This window comes from Hippoglossus stenolepis, chromosome 9 (assembly GCF_022539355.2).
Source record: "Hippoglossus stenolepis isolate QCI-W04-F060 chromosome 9, HSTE1.2, whole genome shotgun sequence".
NCBI classification, from domain to species: domain Eukaryota; kingdom Metazoa; phylum Chordata; class Actinopteri; order Pleuronectiformes; family Pleuronectidae; genus Hippoglossus; species Hippoglossus stenolepis.
The window spans coordinates 18,116,236-18,136,921 of NC_061491.1; the positions used below are offsets into that span (position 1 = coordinate 18,116,236).

General features: G+C 42.8%; 2 protein-coding genes across 4 annotated transcripts; one reads left to right on the plus strand and one right to left on the minus strand.

The window, feature by feature from the left end:
* The first annotated feature begins 179 nt into the window (after positions 1-179).
* Positions 180-10,780, plus strand: LOC118115002 (mothers against decapentaplegic homolog 4). 3 transcript variants are annotated; one of them, XM_035165849.2, is made up of 10 exons: positions 180-264; positions 2,614-2,993; positions 3,303-3,477; positions 3,577-3,831; positions 4,042-4,149; positions 4,242-4,292; positions 5,200-5,383; positions 5,844-6,012; positions 6,318-6,456; positions 7,040-10,780. In XM_035165849.2, the coding sequence occupies exons 2-10, from the start codon at positions 2,754-2,756 to the stop codon at positions 7,249-7,251; spliced, it is 1,533 nt and encodes a 510-aa protein (XP_035021740.1). In that variant the 5' UTR covers positions 180-264; positions 2,614-2,753; the 3' UTR covers positions 7,252-10,780. The 3 variants fall into 3 exon arrangements, with proteins under 3 accessions (XP_035021740.1, XP_035021741.1, XP_035021737.1); XM_035165850.2 differs by having other exon boundaries at positions 245-362; XM_035165846.2 differs by lacking the exon at positions 180-264 and adding an exon at positions 1,452-1,629.
* A 457-nt stretch (positions 10,781-11,237) lies between these two features.
* On the minus strand, positions 11,238-19,426 carry LOC118115000 (RNA-binding protein MEX3B). The gene is made up of 5 exons (XM_035165844.2): positions 18,591-19,426; positions 17,275-17,513; positions 17,020-17,065; positions 15,343-16,091; positions 11,238-15,063 (listed from the first exon to the last, which is right to left on the minus strand). Exons 1-5 carry the CDS (start codon positions 19,231-19,233, stop codon positions 14,650-14,652), a joined length of 2,091 nt encoding a protein of 696 aa, XP_035021735.1. The 5' UTR covers positions 19,234-19,426; the 3' UTR covers positions 11,238-14,649.
* Positions 19,427-20,686: the final 1,260 nt, after the last annotated feature.

Below are 20,686 nucleotides of genomic sequence, written 5' to 3' on the forward strand. Positions count from 1 at the left end.
TTTTTTGCTACTGAGTCTTTATTATTATTCTTACTATTATTATAGTTATTATAATCATTGTAACCATTATTAATAACATATATTTATAATTATATTATGTATTTATTTGTATCATTATGATCAAGGTCATTGTAATTGTATTTAAGGATCTAATGAGTATGAACTCTTTTCTCGTGTGGCGCATGCGCGGTGAGCAGCTGAGGGAACCTGACGCGAAGCTTCACTCGTGTTTATCCGGGGATGTGACGCCACAGCCTGGACACAGTAAGTATTTACAACAAATGGCTGCTCTATTTCTCCGGGTGTCTTCCAGGACCGGAGCTACGGACCCGCTCGGCCCCAACACTGGTGCAGTAACCCGGGTCAGAGGCTAGGCTCCCCCCCCACCTCTCTCTCTCTCTCTCGCTAGCTGCCACACCAGCTAACGCCAAGTAGCCTAGCGTGCTAACTGTTTACTTAGCTTGAATCCGTCCGCACTTTAAAACCACACAGCCGCCGATTATCAAACCGCGTTTATCACAATTGTGCTGAGTTCTCCAGCTGCTCACTACCGGAGGAAAGTGGTTCAAACATTAATGCGCAGCGGAACTGAATGAAGCGAAAAAACAGCCTGCTAGCATGCTAGCACGTTAGCGAGCCCTCGGTGCTAGCTGATGTTTTTTAGTAGCAGGTAGCTAAGCAATCCATTGTCAGGTTATTTCAGTGACGAGTATTTCCGGTTAGGTCCTTCAAAGTAAAATTGTTCGTGAGCAGCTCACATCATGTAAGAGTGATTTAAAAAGATACTCCATATCACATGAATATTGGATTTAGTAGTTGTAGGATACAGGGCTGCAATTAATGATTATTCTCATCTCAGATTGATCTTATCGGGTCACTGATTATTTTTTGCTATAATAAGTGAGGAAATTGTTCAATCTTTCGTCTTATTTCCTTCAACCAAATCTACTCAGTATACGACTGAAACATTAAACCAATTATAAATCAGCTTCCAATTAAATTTCTGTTGATTGTTAATTGAGCAATTGCTTTTTCCGAAACGTTCAGACATGGTAGATGAACCCAGTTTACACCATTTGAGAACATGATCAGTGATTCCTCTTCTGCTGAGGACATCAGCTGAGTCAATGCTTCCTCAATTCATGTAAACATGATCACCCACACTCTGCTAGAAAAAGCTGCTATTAACTTCTGAATCAGGTGATCTGTCGTCTTTAAGCTATTGCCAAGTGGATACTGGATACACATGTTCCTCTCAGGTGTTGCTCCTTTGCTGCTGTACTCACTTAATCATAACCTCCACCTCTGACAATACTTTTCATTAGATGTCTCAAATATCAGGTTGTCCACAGCCAGAGGTTAATACCCCCTGTGAAGGAGTTTGTCCTTATAGTGTCAGCAGCCTTTGCTTTTATTTTTAAGGTCTCAAGTGCTCTCTTCCGGTGGGTTTAGTCCACTCACAGTAACTTGACACAGTTGGATGGACAAACTGCAGCCAGACTGGCGTCGCTAAGCTAACGAGGCAGACACGGACAACTTCTACCTGATTTCTACTGCAGCACGAACAGTTCCGTGTTTTTCTAAACTCAGCTGCACACGAGACACATCCAGATCAGAAGCAGCTCGCTGGTAAGCTGCAGATATTAGTAATATTCTCATTAAACACATAATAAGTTCGGTAAAACGTGAGTGTTTGTAGTTCATGCGTTTCTGCCAAACAGACTCTGAACCGCTGAAGTGTCCACACACTGTAAATACACTGAGGAATAGATAGTAAATGTACTTAATTGCAAGTTAAAGTCATGCATTCACAATAGTACTTATATACTAGTATGACGGTATAATTAGAAGATTTAAGTAAAGTATTTCCAGTAATAGCACTCGTTTACTAGCATAGAAAATGTGCTCAGTATATAATTAGATCATTATTACTCATGCAGTGTTGTGTTCATATCCTTTTACTGTTGTTTGGCTGATGTGAAAGTATTTTTACCCCCGATTACTTGATTGTTACCTCAGCCAATGAGGTCATGTTTCACCCATGTCTGTTTTTGTTTGTTTGATTGAAAGTAGTGAACAGTTCTGGGTGAGTGATGGGGGCACACGTCAGGGAAGAACCCACTACATTGTAGTGCAGGTCCCGGTCTCCAGCTGCTTTCTGTTTAAATAAATATTTAGCTTTTCTCAACATTTCAATATTTTTCTCAATTTCTTAGGACATAATGTGTAAATATTGATAAACATACAAATATATACATATTGTTGACATCTGAGACTTTGTTCAATCAAAGAAAATGTTATGTTCTAAACAGACTTATGTTCTCCACTGAGTGCAATTCTTGTCAAGTTAGTAAAAATTCAGTAAGTGACCGTCACATTTCCTCAGAACCTTCACAATGCTTGTGTTGTCCAAACAATAGTCCGAATCACCCTGTTTTGTCAGCTCATCACTTACATCGTATTTGATACAGAAGTCCTGTGATACACACTTAATTCCTGTAGGTTGTAATATTCTGTTAACAAATGAGATGGTGATATAATATTAGGACTTCTCAGAATAACACTATACACACTCTCTAAAACAGAATCATTAAAAATGGCTATGTTTTTCAGATTTTGCCACTTCTCCCTCTGATGATGAGAAGTTTGTGATCTACCTGACCTACAGCTGAATAGTGTTTCTTCCTGATGATGTGAAACTGAGCCAACAACACACAAACTCTCAGCAAGTCTATACAGGGACACAAACCAAGATGTCTATCGCCAACACTCCCACCAGCAACGATGCTTGCCTGAGCATCGTGCACAGCCTGATGTGTCACAGGCAGGGTGGCGAGAGCGAGACGTTCGCCAAGCGGGCCATCGAGAGCCTGGTGAAAAAGCTGAAAGAGAAAAAAGACGAGCTGGACTCTCTCATCACCGCCATCACCACCAACGGGGCCCATCCCAGCAAGTGTGTGACCATCCAGAGAACGCTAGACGGACGGCTGCAGGTAGGACAGTGGAACTGTATGGAGCAGCCACAATGCTCTGAAATGTGAAACCTGACAACAAAAACATAGGATTTGATTATAGAAATGAATCGTCATTATTTAGCTCGAAATTAACTGGAATAAAATTGTTTAAGACCATCTGACCAGCTTGTATCTGTCCAGATGGAGGAACCTGTTCATCCTGTTCAGTAATAAACAAGCTGTATCCTTAGTCTTCCAGTAATCTACTTAATCTCATGTTTGACCTCAGCTCTAAGGACAGCGAGTTTACACATGAATTGTCCTTGTTCGCCCTGTGTCTGTCCACAGGTGGCGGGACGTAAAGGGTTCCCTCATGTCATCTATGCACGGCTGTGGCGATGGCCCGACCTGCATAAGAATGAACTGAAGCACGTCAAATACTGCCAGTTTGCCTTTGACCTCAAGTGTGACAGTGTGTGTGTCAACCCCTATCACTATGAGAGAGTGGTGTCTCCAAGCATAGGTGAGTAACAGAGCGGTTTTCAGTGGGCGTCTTTAAATAGCGATAAGACATTTGGATTGTCAGTAACCTGTTCCACGTCTTCATTTCCTTGGCCCACAGACTTATCAGGACTGACCCTGAACAATTCTGGATCCAGCTCAGGAATGATCGTAAAGGATGAGTACGATTTTGACGGACAGCCAAGTTTGCCTTCCATCGACGGGGTGCACTCCCTCCAGACCATCCAGCACCCCCCATCTGGCAGCCGGCCGGTCACGTCTGAGGCGTTTGCAACCCCAAACCTGCTCCCACCTGCTGAGGCCTCCACGTCTGCCTCATCATCGTCCTTCCCTGCCATCGCTGCTGGATCAGGCAGTAAGAGACAGTTGAAAAACATCCTGCATGTTTATCTGTGCAATACGTGTCTGTAATTGACGATGTAAGGCTTAAAAGTTTGAGTGCTACTTCTGTTTTGTTTAGTGAATTGTTGCTGTGCGACTTCACGCAGACGACAACAGTATATTTGTGTTTGTCCACTTTAATCATCTGTTCATCCCCCTACTTCTCTTTTTTCTTTCTCGTCAGGTGCCAGCTCCACCTGGTCCAGGGGCAGCAGTTTCACCCCCAACATACCGCACCATACCAACGGTCATCTACAGCACCACCCTCCTATGCCACATCCAACACACTATTGTAAGTACACTGTTACGGCACCTGTACATTGATAAAAAACATACACACTTCTTTGTTAAGCTGATGATCACTGTTGTGCTTGTTTCTCTCAGGGCCGGTGCACAATGAGCTCGCCTTTCAGCCTCCTATATCCAATCATCCAGGTGAGACCTCACAATCCACCGGGACATGAACCTTGAACAGAATCAGGCCTGATTTTTGACACAACCCCTCAACAGATTTGACAAACAGTGCAGCACATTTCTTATCCACTCTTAGTTTATCCACAAAGTACCCTTGTTGGGTTAGGTATAAGGTTTGGTATAAGTTGCAATAGATATGCTCACTTTGATGGCAATTCTTGTTTAGCATAATATTACATTTACAAGTAATTTTTTATGTTATAGCAAGTACTGTTGAAACAGCTTCGCAGTTCATCAAAATAATATAGTTTTTAGTATGTTTTCATCATTAAATCACCTAAAGAAGCTACATGTAATGTATTTTTGTATCGCTATGGAGAGAAACGTTGCAAGTTAAGTGTAGAACTCTTTTCTTTTACTCATCAAAAGCTGTTGCCAGCAGTGGAAAGCAGTGGCGATGTTCACTCTTGTTTTGCTCCTATTTCTACTGCTCCTCTTTTCAATTGAATGGCTGGTTGGCATGCTAGCCAGCTAGCCACAGGCCAGCTCACTGATCTCACCACTTTGCAATTGCAAGTCATAGAAGTGTCCAGTCTGGCCTGAAAAAGCAGTGCTGGTTCAGATGCTGCATTATAACCTCTTGTCTTGTAAACGCAATGATGTGCTCCCACCTGCTCCCGGCAAGAAATTACATCCAGCAGTAGAGAAAACTAAATTGTATTGGTGGTTTAAGTCAACTATCAACTTGAGTTCTTCAGTTTAGTCATCACACTTTCATAATTCTGAAATGTTGCTTGTTTTTTTCATTTCATTTAAATAATTTGAAAACACAAGTCCTAAAAGTTTAATAAGATGTTCTCGCAGACCATGGGGAAACACTTTGTTTCCATTTATAATTTCTGACATCAGCTTCTTCCCTCTGTTTCAGCTCCTGACTACTGGTGTTCCATTGCCTATTTTGAGATGGACGTTCAGGTGGGGGAGACGTTTAAAGTTCCCTCTTCTTGCCCCATCGTGACAGTGGACGGTTATGTGGACCCGTCGGGAGGAGACAGGTTCTGTTTGGGTCAGCTCAGTAACGTACATCGCACTGAGGCCATCGAAAGAGCCAGGTGGGTGACACAAGCACCAACTGTCAAAATGATTTGTAAGGATGTAAAAACTCCCTACTGCAAACAGACAGATGTGGTTACACTTGACATTTTTAGGTGATGATCCAGGTAATATTATCTGACAGTAAATCACCACTTCCATCTGTTTGGGTGCATCTTAACTAGATCGTGACCGATTTATAGGTTAATCGATAAAAATCTGCATTTATGTTTGCAAGAATTTGCCGATACAAAAACTTTTTTTTCTTAATTCAATTCACTCCTTTACACTAAGTTCCTTTTATTCCTTTCTGTTTATCTAAAGACGCACTTATGGATTTAGTTTGAATTGTACTACTGGTGCTTTAGAACAATATTACTCTCTCCACATGTTCACAAGAATTGGCAGGAGGTGAAAAACATTGAGGGCTATTATAACATTTTCCCTGTTTCCTTTATTCCTTATTGACCTCTTTCCCAGGCTTCACATCGGTAAAGGGGTCCAGCTCGAGTGTAAAGGTGAGGGAGACGTGTGGGTGCGATGCCTCAGTGACCACGCTGTGTTTGTCCAGAGTTACTACCTGGACAGAGAAGCGGGCCGGGCCCCCGGAGACGCTGTTCACAAAATCTACCCCAGCGCATACATCAAGGTACGAACGTGGGTCTCACTCCTCGTACAAGATTTATTCTGTTTCAAACTCCCTGGACTGTAAAAAGAGGACATCGCTCAGGGTTGACATCTCATAAAATGTTTATTTGTCTCGTGGGGAGCAGCTGACATCACTTTCTACTCCATCTCTTCAGTCACTCTTGACGGTTTCTGATTTAATACTTGAGCTGTTGTGTGTTTCTCCCTGATTCATAGCCTCGGCTGGTATTTACAGCACATTGCTCCTGTGCAGGGGGCTAATTGCTGCTCGATGTACAGTATTTAAAGCTTCTTCTCTCCTGCCAGGTGTTTGACCTTCGACAGTGCCACAGACAGATGCAACAGCAGGCGGCCACAGCTCAAGCAGCAGCAGCAGCTCAGGCAGCAGCTGTGGCTGGAAATATACCTGGACCTGGATCAGTAGGAGGCATCGCTCCAGCTATTAGTAAGATACAGAGACTGCACATACAGACACACATACACACACAGACAGTGGGATGTATAGGGAGTGAGGCATTGGTTCCATCTGTCTATAAGGCTTATGATGCAATCAGGATCTAAATTACTGCCAGTGAGTAATGTACATACAGGTAGCTGCCATCATTGCTCCTAAATTGTTACTTTCACAGAGACGATGTTTTTATTGCACAAATAGGTTAATAGCAGGCCAGCAACCATTGAGAAATACCCAACACAGTTTCCTGAAGCACAATTAGACATCTTCAAATAGCTTGTTTTGTCTTGGCCAACAGACCATAAACAACAATATCCATAAAATAATATTCCATTTGTATAGTTTCTCGTGGAAGTAAGCAAAATGTACATTTGAGAAGCTGGAACCAGGAAATATTTAGCAGATTGTTTTGAAAGAGAATCTCTTGAAATGGTGCTTAATTTGGTGTTTATTTATCTATTTACTACTTGAATACTCCCTTAAATATAAATGAATGGCACATCTGGTAAGTTTATCACATATACTGCATCACATGACCTCATTGTGACTCTCTCTCTCCTCCCCCCCTGCTCAGGTCTGTCAGCGGCGGCCGGTATAGGGGTAGACGACCTGCGGAGGCTGTGCATCCTGAGGATGAGTTTTGTTAAGGGCTGGGGGCCAGACTACCCCCGCCAGAGCATCAAGGAGACCCCATGCTGGATCGAGATCCACCTGCACAGAGCTCTCCAGTTACTGGATGAGGTTCTGCACACAATGCCTATAGCAGACCCTCAACCTCTGGACTAACCTGTTTCTAACTGCAGCATTGTACTGAACCAGTGTAAGAGCCGTGAAGCTGTGACACTGAAACTGTCCCACATGAGAAAAACCTTTTGAGGTGTGTTTGAGGCCCCTTTGTGCGCTGTGGCCCTGAGAGGAAAACTAAATCCAGTCACACCAAAGCCATGTATGAAAGATATGTTCACCCATATTTCTGATAGATGGCTTTGAGTTGTGATTGTGTGAGTGGATAAGATATCACAAGTAGCTGCAATCCTAAAGCACCACAACATGCACGTAGAAGACCTGCAGGTCCCATTAAAACTGGAGTGTTACACAGACTAATCATCGTCCCAGTATTCAACCATCAACGACTGACAGGTATAGGAGTCAATGAACAACAGGAACATGTGAGCGCTGTGCAGCTGTGGGATGAGACGCCGCACACAGAGGCTCTCCTATCTAGTGTCTGCTGCTGCCTTTCTGCCTATCACCTCTCTGCAGCTGTTACACACTGATCTACACCTGGGAGGACGAGCGAGTTCAGTCATGTCTTCAGGCTGAACAGAAAATCACTCGCGCTCTGAGCGGCAGGGATCTCTGCTGGATGTCTCGCTGATCGCTGCCTCTCAGCCCCCGGGGACCAGCCTGCTGGATCAGGTCGTTCACAGACATCCACAAACGTTAAAGAACGCGCAGCATGGCTAGACTGAACTGAAACAGGTCAAGACTAGTGGCTTTTCTACGTCAGGTGTTGCCAATTTACAGGGTTGGATTTTAAAAGATGGTTTCATTTCTGTGCCTGGTGGGTGTCCATTGACAAATCCTTTTCTCTAATTAGACAAGATGTAGATTAAAACATCGAAGTGTCAGGAATATCCTTCTCTACACATCATACAGCAGCTACAGTGATGCTGTTTTTTTGGGGGGTGTTGTAACATGACATACAAAGTTAAATTACCAATTGGAAATGCAGTGTCTTGAATTACTTTGAGTGATTTTATCATTTCTTTCTGGGGTAAAAAAAGAGTGATGACAAGAGGCCTATAGAAGCAGTTTCCACCTCCTGTTTCAGGTGCGGTTACCGTTTTGAAAAACACTTTTTCATGCTGTCACAGAAGATAGATCTCATTGGCTCTCAGCCTTTTCTCACTTTCCTGCTGAGAGCAGAAAAGGAAAAGGCTGAGATTCTTCTGGCTCAATAAGATTGAAGTAAGGAGGACAGACAGTTGATCTCAGATGGCTGAGATTCTGGTTACATCCACATTACTATGGTTTCGTTTTAAAAAGCATCAACTCTGCTACCAGGCGTCCACACTACTCCGGAGTGCTCGAGCTGCTAAAACAGAAGTTCAGGAATGCTGCTGACCCTGTTTTAGTTTGAAAACTCTGGTTTCAGTCTGGTCGGGCAAAACAGATGTTTGGAAAGTTGACGTAGACACAGTCACTTGCCGATCGTGTCTTTTCGCTGTAGTAGTATGGATGAAGCCTTATCACAGTACAAGGGACATGGTTTATCGATTGTTTCACAAACCAAACGCATGCATAAGTCTCGTCCAGTCCGCTGCTGGAGTTTACCCCACATTTGTTAAAATGTAGGTTTTCTCTAATTTTGATTATTTTTTACTTGTATTCGTTTAGATTTTATCGGGTTTTATCTTCAGGCACACCTGACAGCCTGTACACATAAGTTTTGAATCGGTGCAGCCCACGGTCTTGATCCAGGTCTCTTGTTCTAGTTGGTTTACAGCGATGTGAGGATTTCTACCAGTTTCCCAGCAATATTGATATATTTTCTTTGGTTTTTATTTTTGTTACTTTTATTAATTGCATTATATTTTTGTAGCACTTTACTTTTTTTTCCTCTTGATTTGAATGAAATAACCTTTATTTTGCGACATGAATAATAAGGGAGGGAATAGGTTGGTGTATAGTTGACATAGGATTGTTAGCAGCGGCAACATTGTGATGCAATCGTTTAAAAAAAATAAAATAATCAGTTTTCACTCTAGACATTTACACTAATCTTTAGGGATTCTTTGAGTTGTCATTTTTCTTATTGATTTGCAGTTATTTTTCTGTTTAATCCATGTAAATAACTTTGTTTTTGAAATGCACGTCGATGTTTGCATGAACTTTTAATCACAAATAGATCCTTTTATCCCCACTCCTGTATTTGACATTGGGTGCTTCACTTTGCCTGCATTAGATGAGGAAACAGGACGAGGAGAACATAAACACAGAGGGATGCTACATGGCCACAAATAATGTAAATGATTGAATTTGATTATAAAATCCTCTTTTTAGCAGCAGAGCTCTTGTAAAAAATGTCTCCCAAGATCTAATTTTGTAAAAATGAAGCAGCTCCTTCAGTAAAATGAGTACAAGCATATTTTCTCTTTCTGCGCTGATGTTGTAACGGGTGATGGTTGTTTGACACAAGATTTGATTTCAGCACGAGTGCCCTGCGCTGCATGTGATACTCTTTGTTACACTGCTTTTAAAGGCTTCTCTCATAGAATACGCAGTGTCATTTAGGAACAAACGTTTCATTCATTCTCCTTTTGTTGAGACTCGCAAACATCCGATCATGATTGATATTTTTTACTCCAAAATCCCAGAGTCTGTTCTCATCATCTGGTAACACAGCTCTCGGACAATATCTTTTTAAATCACTTAATGTCTATGTCCCTTCACAGGTGTTTTCTTTTTTTTTTACAACACTGTTTTGGTTGGTTACTACGACAGAGTATTAGGGCCATATCGTAGAGAATAAATTCAGAGCTTTTGAGAATACTATTACTAGAAAATGGTCGTGTCAGTCCTGACGTCCTGTAAGTCCTGATACTTATGATAACGTGATGCTGATGTGACAATATATTCAAGATTTAGTTATTTAAGATAATTGTATAACTTAACAAGTCGCTCCACGTTCTTTATTAACACACAAGATGATCTTCTCATATTCCTCAAACAGGACAAAGCCTAAAATTACAGTTTTATTCTCATAAAAAAACTATTATTAAAATAACTAATATTATTCTCAAAGTCTGTCTTTTTCCCCTTTAAGTGGCCCCAATACTCTGTAAGTCACTATTGACTTGGATTTGTTCTAGGTTAAGTTTGGGTCTTTTCATCACAGGACATTTTAAACTTGTTTCCTGTTGAGTAGAACTATGCAGAGTGATTCATGTCCTCTGTCCCATTCTCCTGTTTCACTAAAGCTAAAAAATCATTGTTAAAGGAGTTTCTACATCAGGGATGAAAAGAGTCAACGCTTGAGGTTTATTCACATAATTATGCATCTGATTTATTGAGTGGCAGGAAGAGAGATATTTTCTGACACGTTACTGAAAGAAATGATGCCGAACTCTGTCTGGAGAAACTGTTATTTTCTGTTTGACTTTGCGCTGGACAGATGTTTTTATATTACTTGCAGTTATTAGGAGCCTAAAGACACAGCTGGAATGAGCTGATGTTGACTACTATGACAGATATGAATTTTACCTGTATTTCTTATGTGAGAGTCTATAATTAAACATGGCCTGATATTCTCTCTAAGTGGTGTTCATTTTCTCAACAAGGTCCCATGTTTACACACAGTTTCAAGTAACCTTAGTTTATTAGTCATGTTTGTTTAATCCATCAGCTCTCTGCTGCTACTCTGGTTCAATGTTAACTTCCTAATTATAGAAATGACTTATAGAGCTTGTAAATTCTGACAAATTATAGGAATGTTAATAAATTAATGTACTTAGCTAATGCAGGCCCCATTGTCTATAATTCTTTGACCAGTATATGGAATGGATATTAAATGTTATCCTATATGCACCATAAAATTGAACCCAAAACTGGCACTCAATGATAAAGTTAGAGGTTTTTTTTTTATCTAAGATCAAAAGAACCACAGTCAAAACATTGAGTCAGAACCAGGGGCACCGCAAAGGATCGTTTGCAAATTTCAGATTAGAACATGGAAAACACTTGACATAACGAATCACAGCAGTCGGAGGTGGCTTTAAATGAAACAGTCTTTAATAAGTAACTTTAATATCAGAAAAATAAAACTCTTAAATTCTCTTTACAGCAAATATATATCAGTGCTTTGGCCGCAATAACTTAAAAGGCCGTTATAAAATATAGTCTGCTTTTAAACTCCTGACTCAATTTGAAGAATTTATATGCCATAAGACTCCCCCCACATATACAAAACAAAAGTGTAGTAAAATTTGCAAATACTTTGAACTGTTGGTACAGCTGAACAATGTCGTTTCATATAGATAAACTAAGATACAGTTTACAGTATACCGTTCAGTATTCGATGGCGTACAGAGACGTGACAGGCAGCTTGAATCCTTGGCCTTTTTACAGTTGCAGTGTGACGTTTTACATTGGCGGTACATTATGAAGACATGCTCGTGATGCACATTCCATTTTCCACTAGGTTAAAACTGCAGCTATCAATATTATCATCAATACTGTGAACTAAGAACTAGACTACAAGCCGATAGCGTTAACACTCTCCTGCAACGTTTCTGAGTTTCCAACTCACTGAATCACTCAGAGAAAAAAGTAAAAATAAAAAAAAATAAAAAATCTTATTGTAAACATTTTAATATAGATATATTTATGTATATATATGAAATGTAACAAAATAAAAATAAGTTCTGTATATTTATCAGTCATTAACAGTAATATTATATAATACATACACAAAATTGTCAATAGATTCATGTGAAACTGGGGGCCGACGGGATATTGCATTCCTTCGTAGAGCGGAGAGAAGTGAAGAAAAGGGACGGATAGACGACACGAGGGCGCAGAAGCTGATGGGGTTTTTGCACTTTACGGACTCGTTGGGTTCCGTTTCCCCAAGAAACCTCAATCATAGGTGTTGGAGAAAGATATTTACGAAACAGAGCTAAGCGATGAAACGGCTCCCAAATACTGTTTACAGCTGGAATGCTCGAGGGACCGCGGGTCCAGAGTCCACACGGTAAAGCAACAATATTGATCTGATGTAGTGTCAGCGGAGTTCGAGATGAAAATCATTCCAGCTGGTTCCCCTTTTTTTGAAATGTCCCAACAACTCATTAACTCCTGTAAAAACAAAGTCCAGAGAAACAGTGGCGATTAAAGCTAAAGTTTGAGATGATTCCCACCGAGCTGTACCTTTTCAGGAAGAGAAGTGGACACACGCACATGTTTAAGAGGGAAACAACTAGATTCTCAATGTGTGTGGAGTCCCAACTAGCGGATAGTGTGGAGAATGTGGAGAAGGCTGAGCTTCGTTGGGCCAAAGACGACAGGGAAGGAGCTGATGAAACATGGAGCAAAGTCTGTACCGCTGAAGAGTCTCATCAGTGCAGTAAAGCAAGGGATGAAGTTTAACCCCGTTTGAAATGCAGTAGAAAAAAAAAGATTGGGAATCACCTGTCGAAAAGGTTGTTTGAGCTCTGTAAAGAAAATCTGGAGTTTCATTTATCGAGTGCTTCCTCCGGTGGTTAAAGATACTGAGACGGTTTTTGCATAGGCCTGGTAGATGGCAAAAAAACTTTAACAAAATAAAAACAGACTAAAGTGATGCGATTAGGGGGTCGGCCATTTCAATTGTGCATCCAAATGGAATTATTGTTGCCGACTGCTTACCAACAAGGACACAAAATGGCTGTGACGAGGCGGCCACAGGGTGGAGCAGTCCGAGAGAAAACATTCAAGTGAAAGAAAAGGATACTGTTGAGATGGCTTAGTCAGCCTGTCTGTACAGTACAGGGACTTGTTCCACATCACTTCAGAGTTTCATACAATATCGGCTCTTTTGGCTCCCAGGCGAGGATCAAGTATTAATTATGTAACCATCTAATAAAGTCACTAATGCAGGGGAGGAGGAGGAGGAATGTTACTAAAGGGTACAAACCCGTAGTTTCCCAAACCAGGATGAAATCAAGATATGACTAAAAGGCCCCAAAAAATATGAGAGGTGACAAATATAGGAAAATGGGAGTGTTTGGTGTTGAGGGGAAAAAAGCTTTTTTTAGGCCAATACGTGTGAAAGGCTCAACAAAAACTGGAAGCAACAGAAAACACCCCGGTGATAATCTTTGTTCCACGAAGATGCGTTTAAGAGATTGAACTTTAAGACTCGGCTTGTGTTCTTTCAAGCCAGGATCTGGATTAGATTTATAGGTATCGTCGTCAGCTAATTACAGGCTTTCCAAAAAAAGGCCACAAGTTTGTTTTAAGACAGAGCGACGCTGTGTGTCCGCTCGACCAGTTGTTTTCTTTTTGTTTACTTAGGACAGAATCAGGCACAAGTTTACCGTAAACAGTTTAGTAGAAATAGAAAGCAACGTGGCGGTGGTGAGGTGGAGGAACATCCTGGTACTTTACAATAAAAAGAGGAGTTGCCCTCTTGTTGGTTCCAATCTGGGAGAGAGAGGAAAAAGTGGCAACGAGAAACAGCCACAGGGGAGTGAACGCTACACAGGTGTGGCTTTAACCTGCTTGGTTTAAAAACGCTGTGTTTTCACACGAATCAATATGTTGGTAATCAAAACTTCTGATTTATGATCTGTAGCATGTACACATGTCTGATTTAAGGTAAAACAAATACAATTTACCAGCCTGATAATAATAATAATGATAACAAATATCGGTGCCAGAGAGGACCATGTGTAGAATAACGGAAAATGTGAACATATCCAGTTTACTGTGGTCGGCATTCAAATGCTGCGGTAACAAGAGAATAGAGAATACTATGAATTTATGGATATTTATATGTGGGACTCACTGTATGTTAACATGCTTGCCTCGTTTCTTTGCCAGGAGCAAAGTCAATTTAGAGGCAACGGGGCTGGGCCATGTTTCAGCACATGAAAACAAATGTAGCAGCAAAAGTTTAAAAAATAATCTTTTGAGATGTAGACAAATAAATTTAACCCAAAGAGCCAACATAATGGAGTTCAAGATAGAGATTTAAAAGGGTTCAAAGAACATTAAAAAAATATATAAAATGTAGGTAGGCAAAAACTAATAACTAAATGTTTCAGGGAGGAGAAAATTTAAATCAAAAATCACGATGAGAAAAATAATATTCATATACTTATCCCACCCGATGCTACACGATGCTAAGAGGGCTTCCGACCAACGCATTGATCAATCAATCAATCAATCAATCAATCAATCAATGAAGAAGACTTCACAAAAACAGGCACATGAACGGACTCACGAGCCAAACCCATGCCCTAAATACAGATCAATCCTTATTCACCTACTCTTCCTCACCTGTCAACACCAGCTTGGTGAGGACAAACCTAGAAGCTGAATTGGGTCAGTTTTGTAATTTCCCCACACAAATGAGTTGGTAGTGTTGGGGGAGGTCTGATTCCTCATCAACCGTCCAGGTGAATGGATAAAAAAATAAAATCAGATGTTGCGGAGCTGAATGGCCTGTGTGACCGGGGACAGGCACACGGGGCACACAGCTTCTGGACCCTGGCATATCTGGCTGGCACAATCTAGACAGAAGAGGTTATGGCCACAGGGAACCAAGGCAGCGATCACCTGGTTATCCATACAGTGAATACATATCTCCTGTCCCCTCCCCGCCGCCGATCCCAGCCCTGGCCGATAGAAGAGGGAGGAGTCAGGAGGGGAGGAAGAGGAGGCGGTGCTTTCACTGGAGGAGGAGAAGGCCGAGCTGTAAGAGGGGAACCTCTGGGCGTCCAAGGTACCGGCCAAGTCCAAGGGCCCTCGGTGGACGCGCTGGGCCTGAGGGTGCTCCAAGGCTTCTGTCCCAGAGAAGGTCGGGGAGAGCCGGGGCGTCCCAGGCTGACTGGTCTGGAAACATCAATGACAACAGTTATTACATTTCTAAGATCATAACTTCCTGTTTAGGACTCAACACAAATGGCTTTTTTGCGAATATTAAAAATAATATTTTTTATCTTTGCATCAATTGGAAAGTAAATTGGTATATCCGTAATTGTAATAGCATTACTTCTATTTCATACCAAAAACAACCACACTGACTACAATAAAGGATAAAAGGTAAAAACTCACATGTATTAGTTTTTCTTTTAAGTTTGTTCTAATACGTTTCTGTTGAATTTCACCTACCTGCGACTGAAGGACGTCGAAGGCCTGCAGGGGCTGGTGGTCCACAAAGGAGCTCCAGATGGGTGGCTGTGCAGCAGGGTGCAACGCTTGGGCAGTGGATATGGTTAATGCGTCGAATCCCGAGGAGCTGCCGCCACCTCCCAGGCTGACCAGCTCCTCAGACCCCACAGGAAGAAGGCTCTCGCCAAACCATAGGGCCGTGCTGCCAGCATTACTGTTGTTGTTGTTGTTAGCGTTGGCATTAAACTGACAGGTGGGGCTGAAATCTGCCATCCTGTTACCGTTCCCATAGAACGAATCGGCCGAGCTGGAGCCGCTGCCCAGCGAACTGGAGCTGTCATTGCGGTAGTTGGAAGACATCCTGACACCACTGTTGATATTGCTATTGATTTGCTGAGTACCGTTGACGCTCATCGACACCAAGCTGCCGCCACCGCCGCCACCAGCACCGCCCCCCGATGCTGATGCAACTGCATTAAGCCAACCGGCCTTTCCCAACCCGGCTGCTGCAGCGGAATGCTCAAAGCTGACGTCTGTCCCATTGTATTGAAAGTCGTTGTTGTCGGCACCTGGAGCCTCAACACCCACCGCACCGGTCCCAGTGCGGAGGGCAATGTGCGCCTCTATCTCCTCCCTCGCCCGGTCCACATTCTCCGGCATCCCGGTGACCTCGAATACGGGCTCTTTGTCTCGACTCGGCGTCACGATGTAGGTGTGGGTCTGTTGCTGAATGCGTTTGATGGTTGCCCCTGAAAGATATGAGCAGACGGAGATTCTCATACTTTAACAAAAGGTCACATCAATGTGCACCACTGAAATTAGTTTGACACACATTGTGCGTGACCATACTGGAAAAGAAATACATCCCAGCATAAACAAATGGCACGAGGGAGAGACGAAAAGAAGAGTTATAGATTAATCGTGCTGAATAGATTAGCTGAAGAAAATCTACAATTTTGCCTGGTTTGTTAACTACAAAAATTAAGTCTCAGATACAATCTTATGAACACTGAATATTAAAGTTCCACACTGCCTCTTGTTTCTAAGTGGCACAGCTTCTGTTTGTGCTAATATTTGTAATTGTTACCTCAGCCCCTCCAGTCTAATGACACATGGTTGAGAACCACTGCAGTGCAATTTACAAACCAACCCCAAGGCTTTCTGACACCGAGGTGGTAAAGTCTACAGGGCAATGGGTTAAAGACTGAGTACTAAATGTAACCTTCTCAGGCTGAGCAGAAAAATAAGCTCCAAGCAAATCAAGACAGATGCTGGAATCCATTTATAATTTCATTTCAAGGAAATTCTACTTTTTGGAAGTTCCTGTCCCCAACAGCTCAAATATATAAACAGGTTGCCTTATTGGAAATATTTACTGTTCTTCCATCAAGTAATAAAATTTAACAACCTAAAACGTTTTTTAATTTTCACTAGCACCTTAATCAGTCCGATGAAGTGAGACTTGTTCGGCTTTCATGAAACACATCATGTGCCTTACATTACAAGTCGGCTTTGTTGGTGCACATTTGTCAACACTTGTGTTTGCTCGTGTTGTACATGGCTGTTATTATTCCCACTGAAACTACTAAAAACTAATTCCCCAATGAGAAATCTTGTGAAGACTCTCACACAACACAAACAACTTTTATCTGAATAAAGAACTGATTCAAGACTCACCTTTGGGACCCACAACCAGCCCGACTACACGGTAGGGTACCCGCACCTGTAGGGTTGCAACAACAAGAAGTAAGTACATACACTTTAAATAATAAACACAAACAAAAAAGGTAAAAAGCAGAGTTTCATTTTTAAGAAGCAAATGTGCTTTGATGTTTAAGATACACAACACTTACTATGATTCACTTCATAAGAATGTCTGACCCGTCTTTCACTCTAAACGCCACTGTGACTCATAATCACGTGCTTGCTGACCTGAATGGTCGTCTGTCCAGGTAGAGTGGGCACCCCGGGGCCGGTCGCTGCGGAGAGAGGGCCCGTCTTGTTCCTGGAGGCTCTGATGAGGGAGAAGTGCTCGGCCGCAGACAGGATCTCCCGCTTGGCCATGGCCACGTCTTCTTTCCGCCCGGTCACGACAAAGACGGGCTGCTCCCCGCGCACCGGCGTCTTGATGTAGGTGTTGGTCTTGGCTCGGAGTGCCTTAATCTTACAGCCTGTGAAAAGCAAGACAGAGAGGAGAGTGTGATTAGTTCCCCATTTTTTTTTATCTACCACATTACATGCACATAATATTACAAATCTGATTCTCAACATCTCCAAATTGAGCTAATAGAAAATGACTGCACATGCAATTTCCCTTTCCACTCACTGATACCATTTGAAAGTTACATAAGCTTATAAATTAAATATTCCTTTCAGCAGCGGTTGAGAGTCCGGCATCATTACCAGAGCCATTTCCTGTTGTTGTCAACACAGCAGCCTGTGCAACCCCCTCTCCTTTGAAAAGCGACATCTCACTATTTACCAAACACAATAGACCACTTTGATCAAACAGTCCGTGTACAAGAAGCAGATGGAGAAGGTGGATGCGTGAGGAAAGTCGGGGGTGTTTGGTGGAACTCTTGGATGTGTCACGGAGCTAACTATAACCCACAGCTGATGTGGCAGAGCAATGGTGACCACCGCTGCTCTCCGTGCTCGAGACAAAAGCCCAGCCTGGTTCAGCACGGCCGGGAACGGCTGACGACAGAGTAGCCACAGGCAAAAACACCCGCACGACACGGGCGAGCTGTCGAAACGGGAGGAAACAGAGGCGCCTCGTTTCAAAGTTGTGATGTAAACTTTTGTTGAGGATGTTGGGCGAGGGTGGTGTTGACCCAGATAGGAGCGTGCTAAGCTAGCTGGGCTGAAGCTAACGGTAACAGCTGTAGCTCAGGATGCTACACGACTGTATATCATTCAAACACTAAACTAAGACACGTGTTCAAACTCACGACCATGGCAGCTTATAGAAAACTTATGTAAGGTAGTGGGCGCTCGTCGATGCTAATGCATGTGACAAGTTAGCTAACGTAGGTCCTCACAAAACAAGCTCCAATTCAGCAACACGTTATAAAGCAACTTTCCTTATGTTTTCACAGTTTAATAGTTGAATTACTTCTCTACTCTTGCTTGCATCTACTTTTCTGCTGCCTGAGCCATTTTCTCCTCCAAGTTTTTGCCCCAACTCCCTCATTAGCAACGTTAGCTATCGAAGCTAAACCCACCAGGCAGACAACGAACCCACTCACCCTGCCTGCCCACGATCTCCGCGACGTGCTCGGAGCTCGGCACGGCCACGCACTCGGTCGTGTTGACACTCTTTCGCCGGGCCAACAGCGCGGATTCGGCCTCGTATCCAGACTCCGCGTACAAGCCGGGCGGCAGCTTCTCCATGCTGCTGGACAGTCGCAGGGCGCTGCCGCCAACCGTCGTGTCATCGTGCTCGCCTCCGTTGTACAGCAACACCGTCTCGACGTGCTCCATCCCGGACGGCACCGCGGAGCCGCCCGGGCCCGACGACGGGAGGTGTTGGTGGCGGTGGGCCTGAGCTAGCAGCGAGCTGCCGGTGCAGCCCGAGGAGGGGTCGACGGCTGCAGCCACCTCCAGCTCCTCGTCCCCATGCGCCGTCTTCGCCGTATCTCCCGAGGGCGGCCGGTGCAGGGGCAGGGGCTTCAGGTCCAACACCGTACCGAGGAGGCTGAAGTGAGGCACCGGGGGGAGCTGGTTGTGGTGGTGGTGGTGGAAGGAGAGGGTTTCATCCCCGTGTTCGGGGGTCTGGCTCTGAGTACCGTGGTGCTCGTCGAGGCCCATACCGGCGAAAGCGTGTACTAGCGGCGGTGGGACCTCGGACTCTCCCTCGTCGGCCTCCAGCAAAGACGTGCTACTGGGCATGGTGCAGAACTTGTGTAATATTGCCGTTGAACAGAAGTCAGAGTGGAAACGGAGTCGATTTGGTTTTTGTTTTACATAAAAAGAAAAGAAGCGACCAGCGCCTGTTGGTTGAAATGTGCAGCTTTTGTTTTGTCTCTCCGGCTCCCATGCAGCGCTCCTTCCACTGAGATCCCGCTTTTCCACGCGAGACTTTGTCTTGGGTCAGGCGGGCGTGGATTCAGTCAAGTAGACCCACACACACAGGACGCACCGTGCAGGGATGGAGATGAGAATAATACATGAAAACATCTGTACGTGCTCTGCTGCCACGACTCATTGAGGAATCAGAATAGAAGCATTGTGGCATTTATGTTTGAGATCGAGCAGAAACAGAAACATAGGTTAGATTGAAGTCATAGTTTGATCTCTTACCAACTACCATGGCTTTATGCTCAGGACATAGGAAGTGTCCAGAGATGCTGTACTATTTGCAACTAGATATTGGTTTGTAAAGAACTAGTAGTATCACAATTTTATGGTGTAAAAAAAGAAGTAATACTGAGCAAACTTTGTCCATTCTTACAAACAAGTCGCCATCCAACTCCAACAACAAGCTGGTGGAATCGATGCAGATTGTCAGTGATTTTGTGAAGGAAGCAACCGTTCATTATCTACGCATTGCTCTGCTGTGCATGTGCAAACAGAATATAGCCTGCAGTGTTTGATAGACTGTTTGAAGGAGGTCAGAGACTAAACAGTGGTGGTCCACTCTCGCAGGTTTATTATCACTGCTTAAAGGTTGTCTGCATAAAATCCCAGAGTTTACTTAAGTCCACTTACTCAATAAGGGTCGATTTGGTGTGTTTTGTTACTGTATAAAGTTACCATTATTACCATTATAAATAAACTGTTACATTCTTCAACATACAATTCCATTTATTTACAACAATATTACATCTCATACATTGTTTAGTCCACTCCTGTGGTTACACAAAACCAAAAGAGAAAAGGAATTTCAGAGGTAGAGAAGCAGGTATGTAACAAATTTCTAAATTGAATAAGAGAGTTTGAGAAATTTGATATAGCTTTTTTTATGAAATATGGTGATCTTTATCACATTAAGATGGTTCTCTGCCACTGAATATGCTGGTATTTCAGATTGTTAAGACTTTCAATACAGATGCGCATAGTTATTTAGTCTGTTATTTTATTTCTCCTGTGACAACAGATGTCTTAAAAAGGTGAAGGAGGGCCCACTGATGTTGATGCGGCATATACACTGAGCCCACATTATTGTTCGATGCCCCCCATGGTTCTACACACTTCCTGAGGCTATTTTAATCAGTATCCTTCACAATAATGTAAGTCAGACATAGAGAATAAACAATCCATGAACATACTCATGGCCACAAACATGTATTATAATAAAATGCAATCTAAAGAAAGCATAACATTTTAGGAGCAAAGGCAAAAA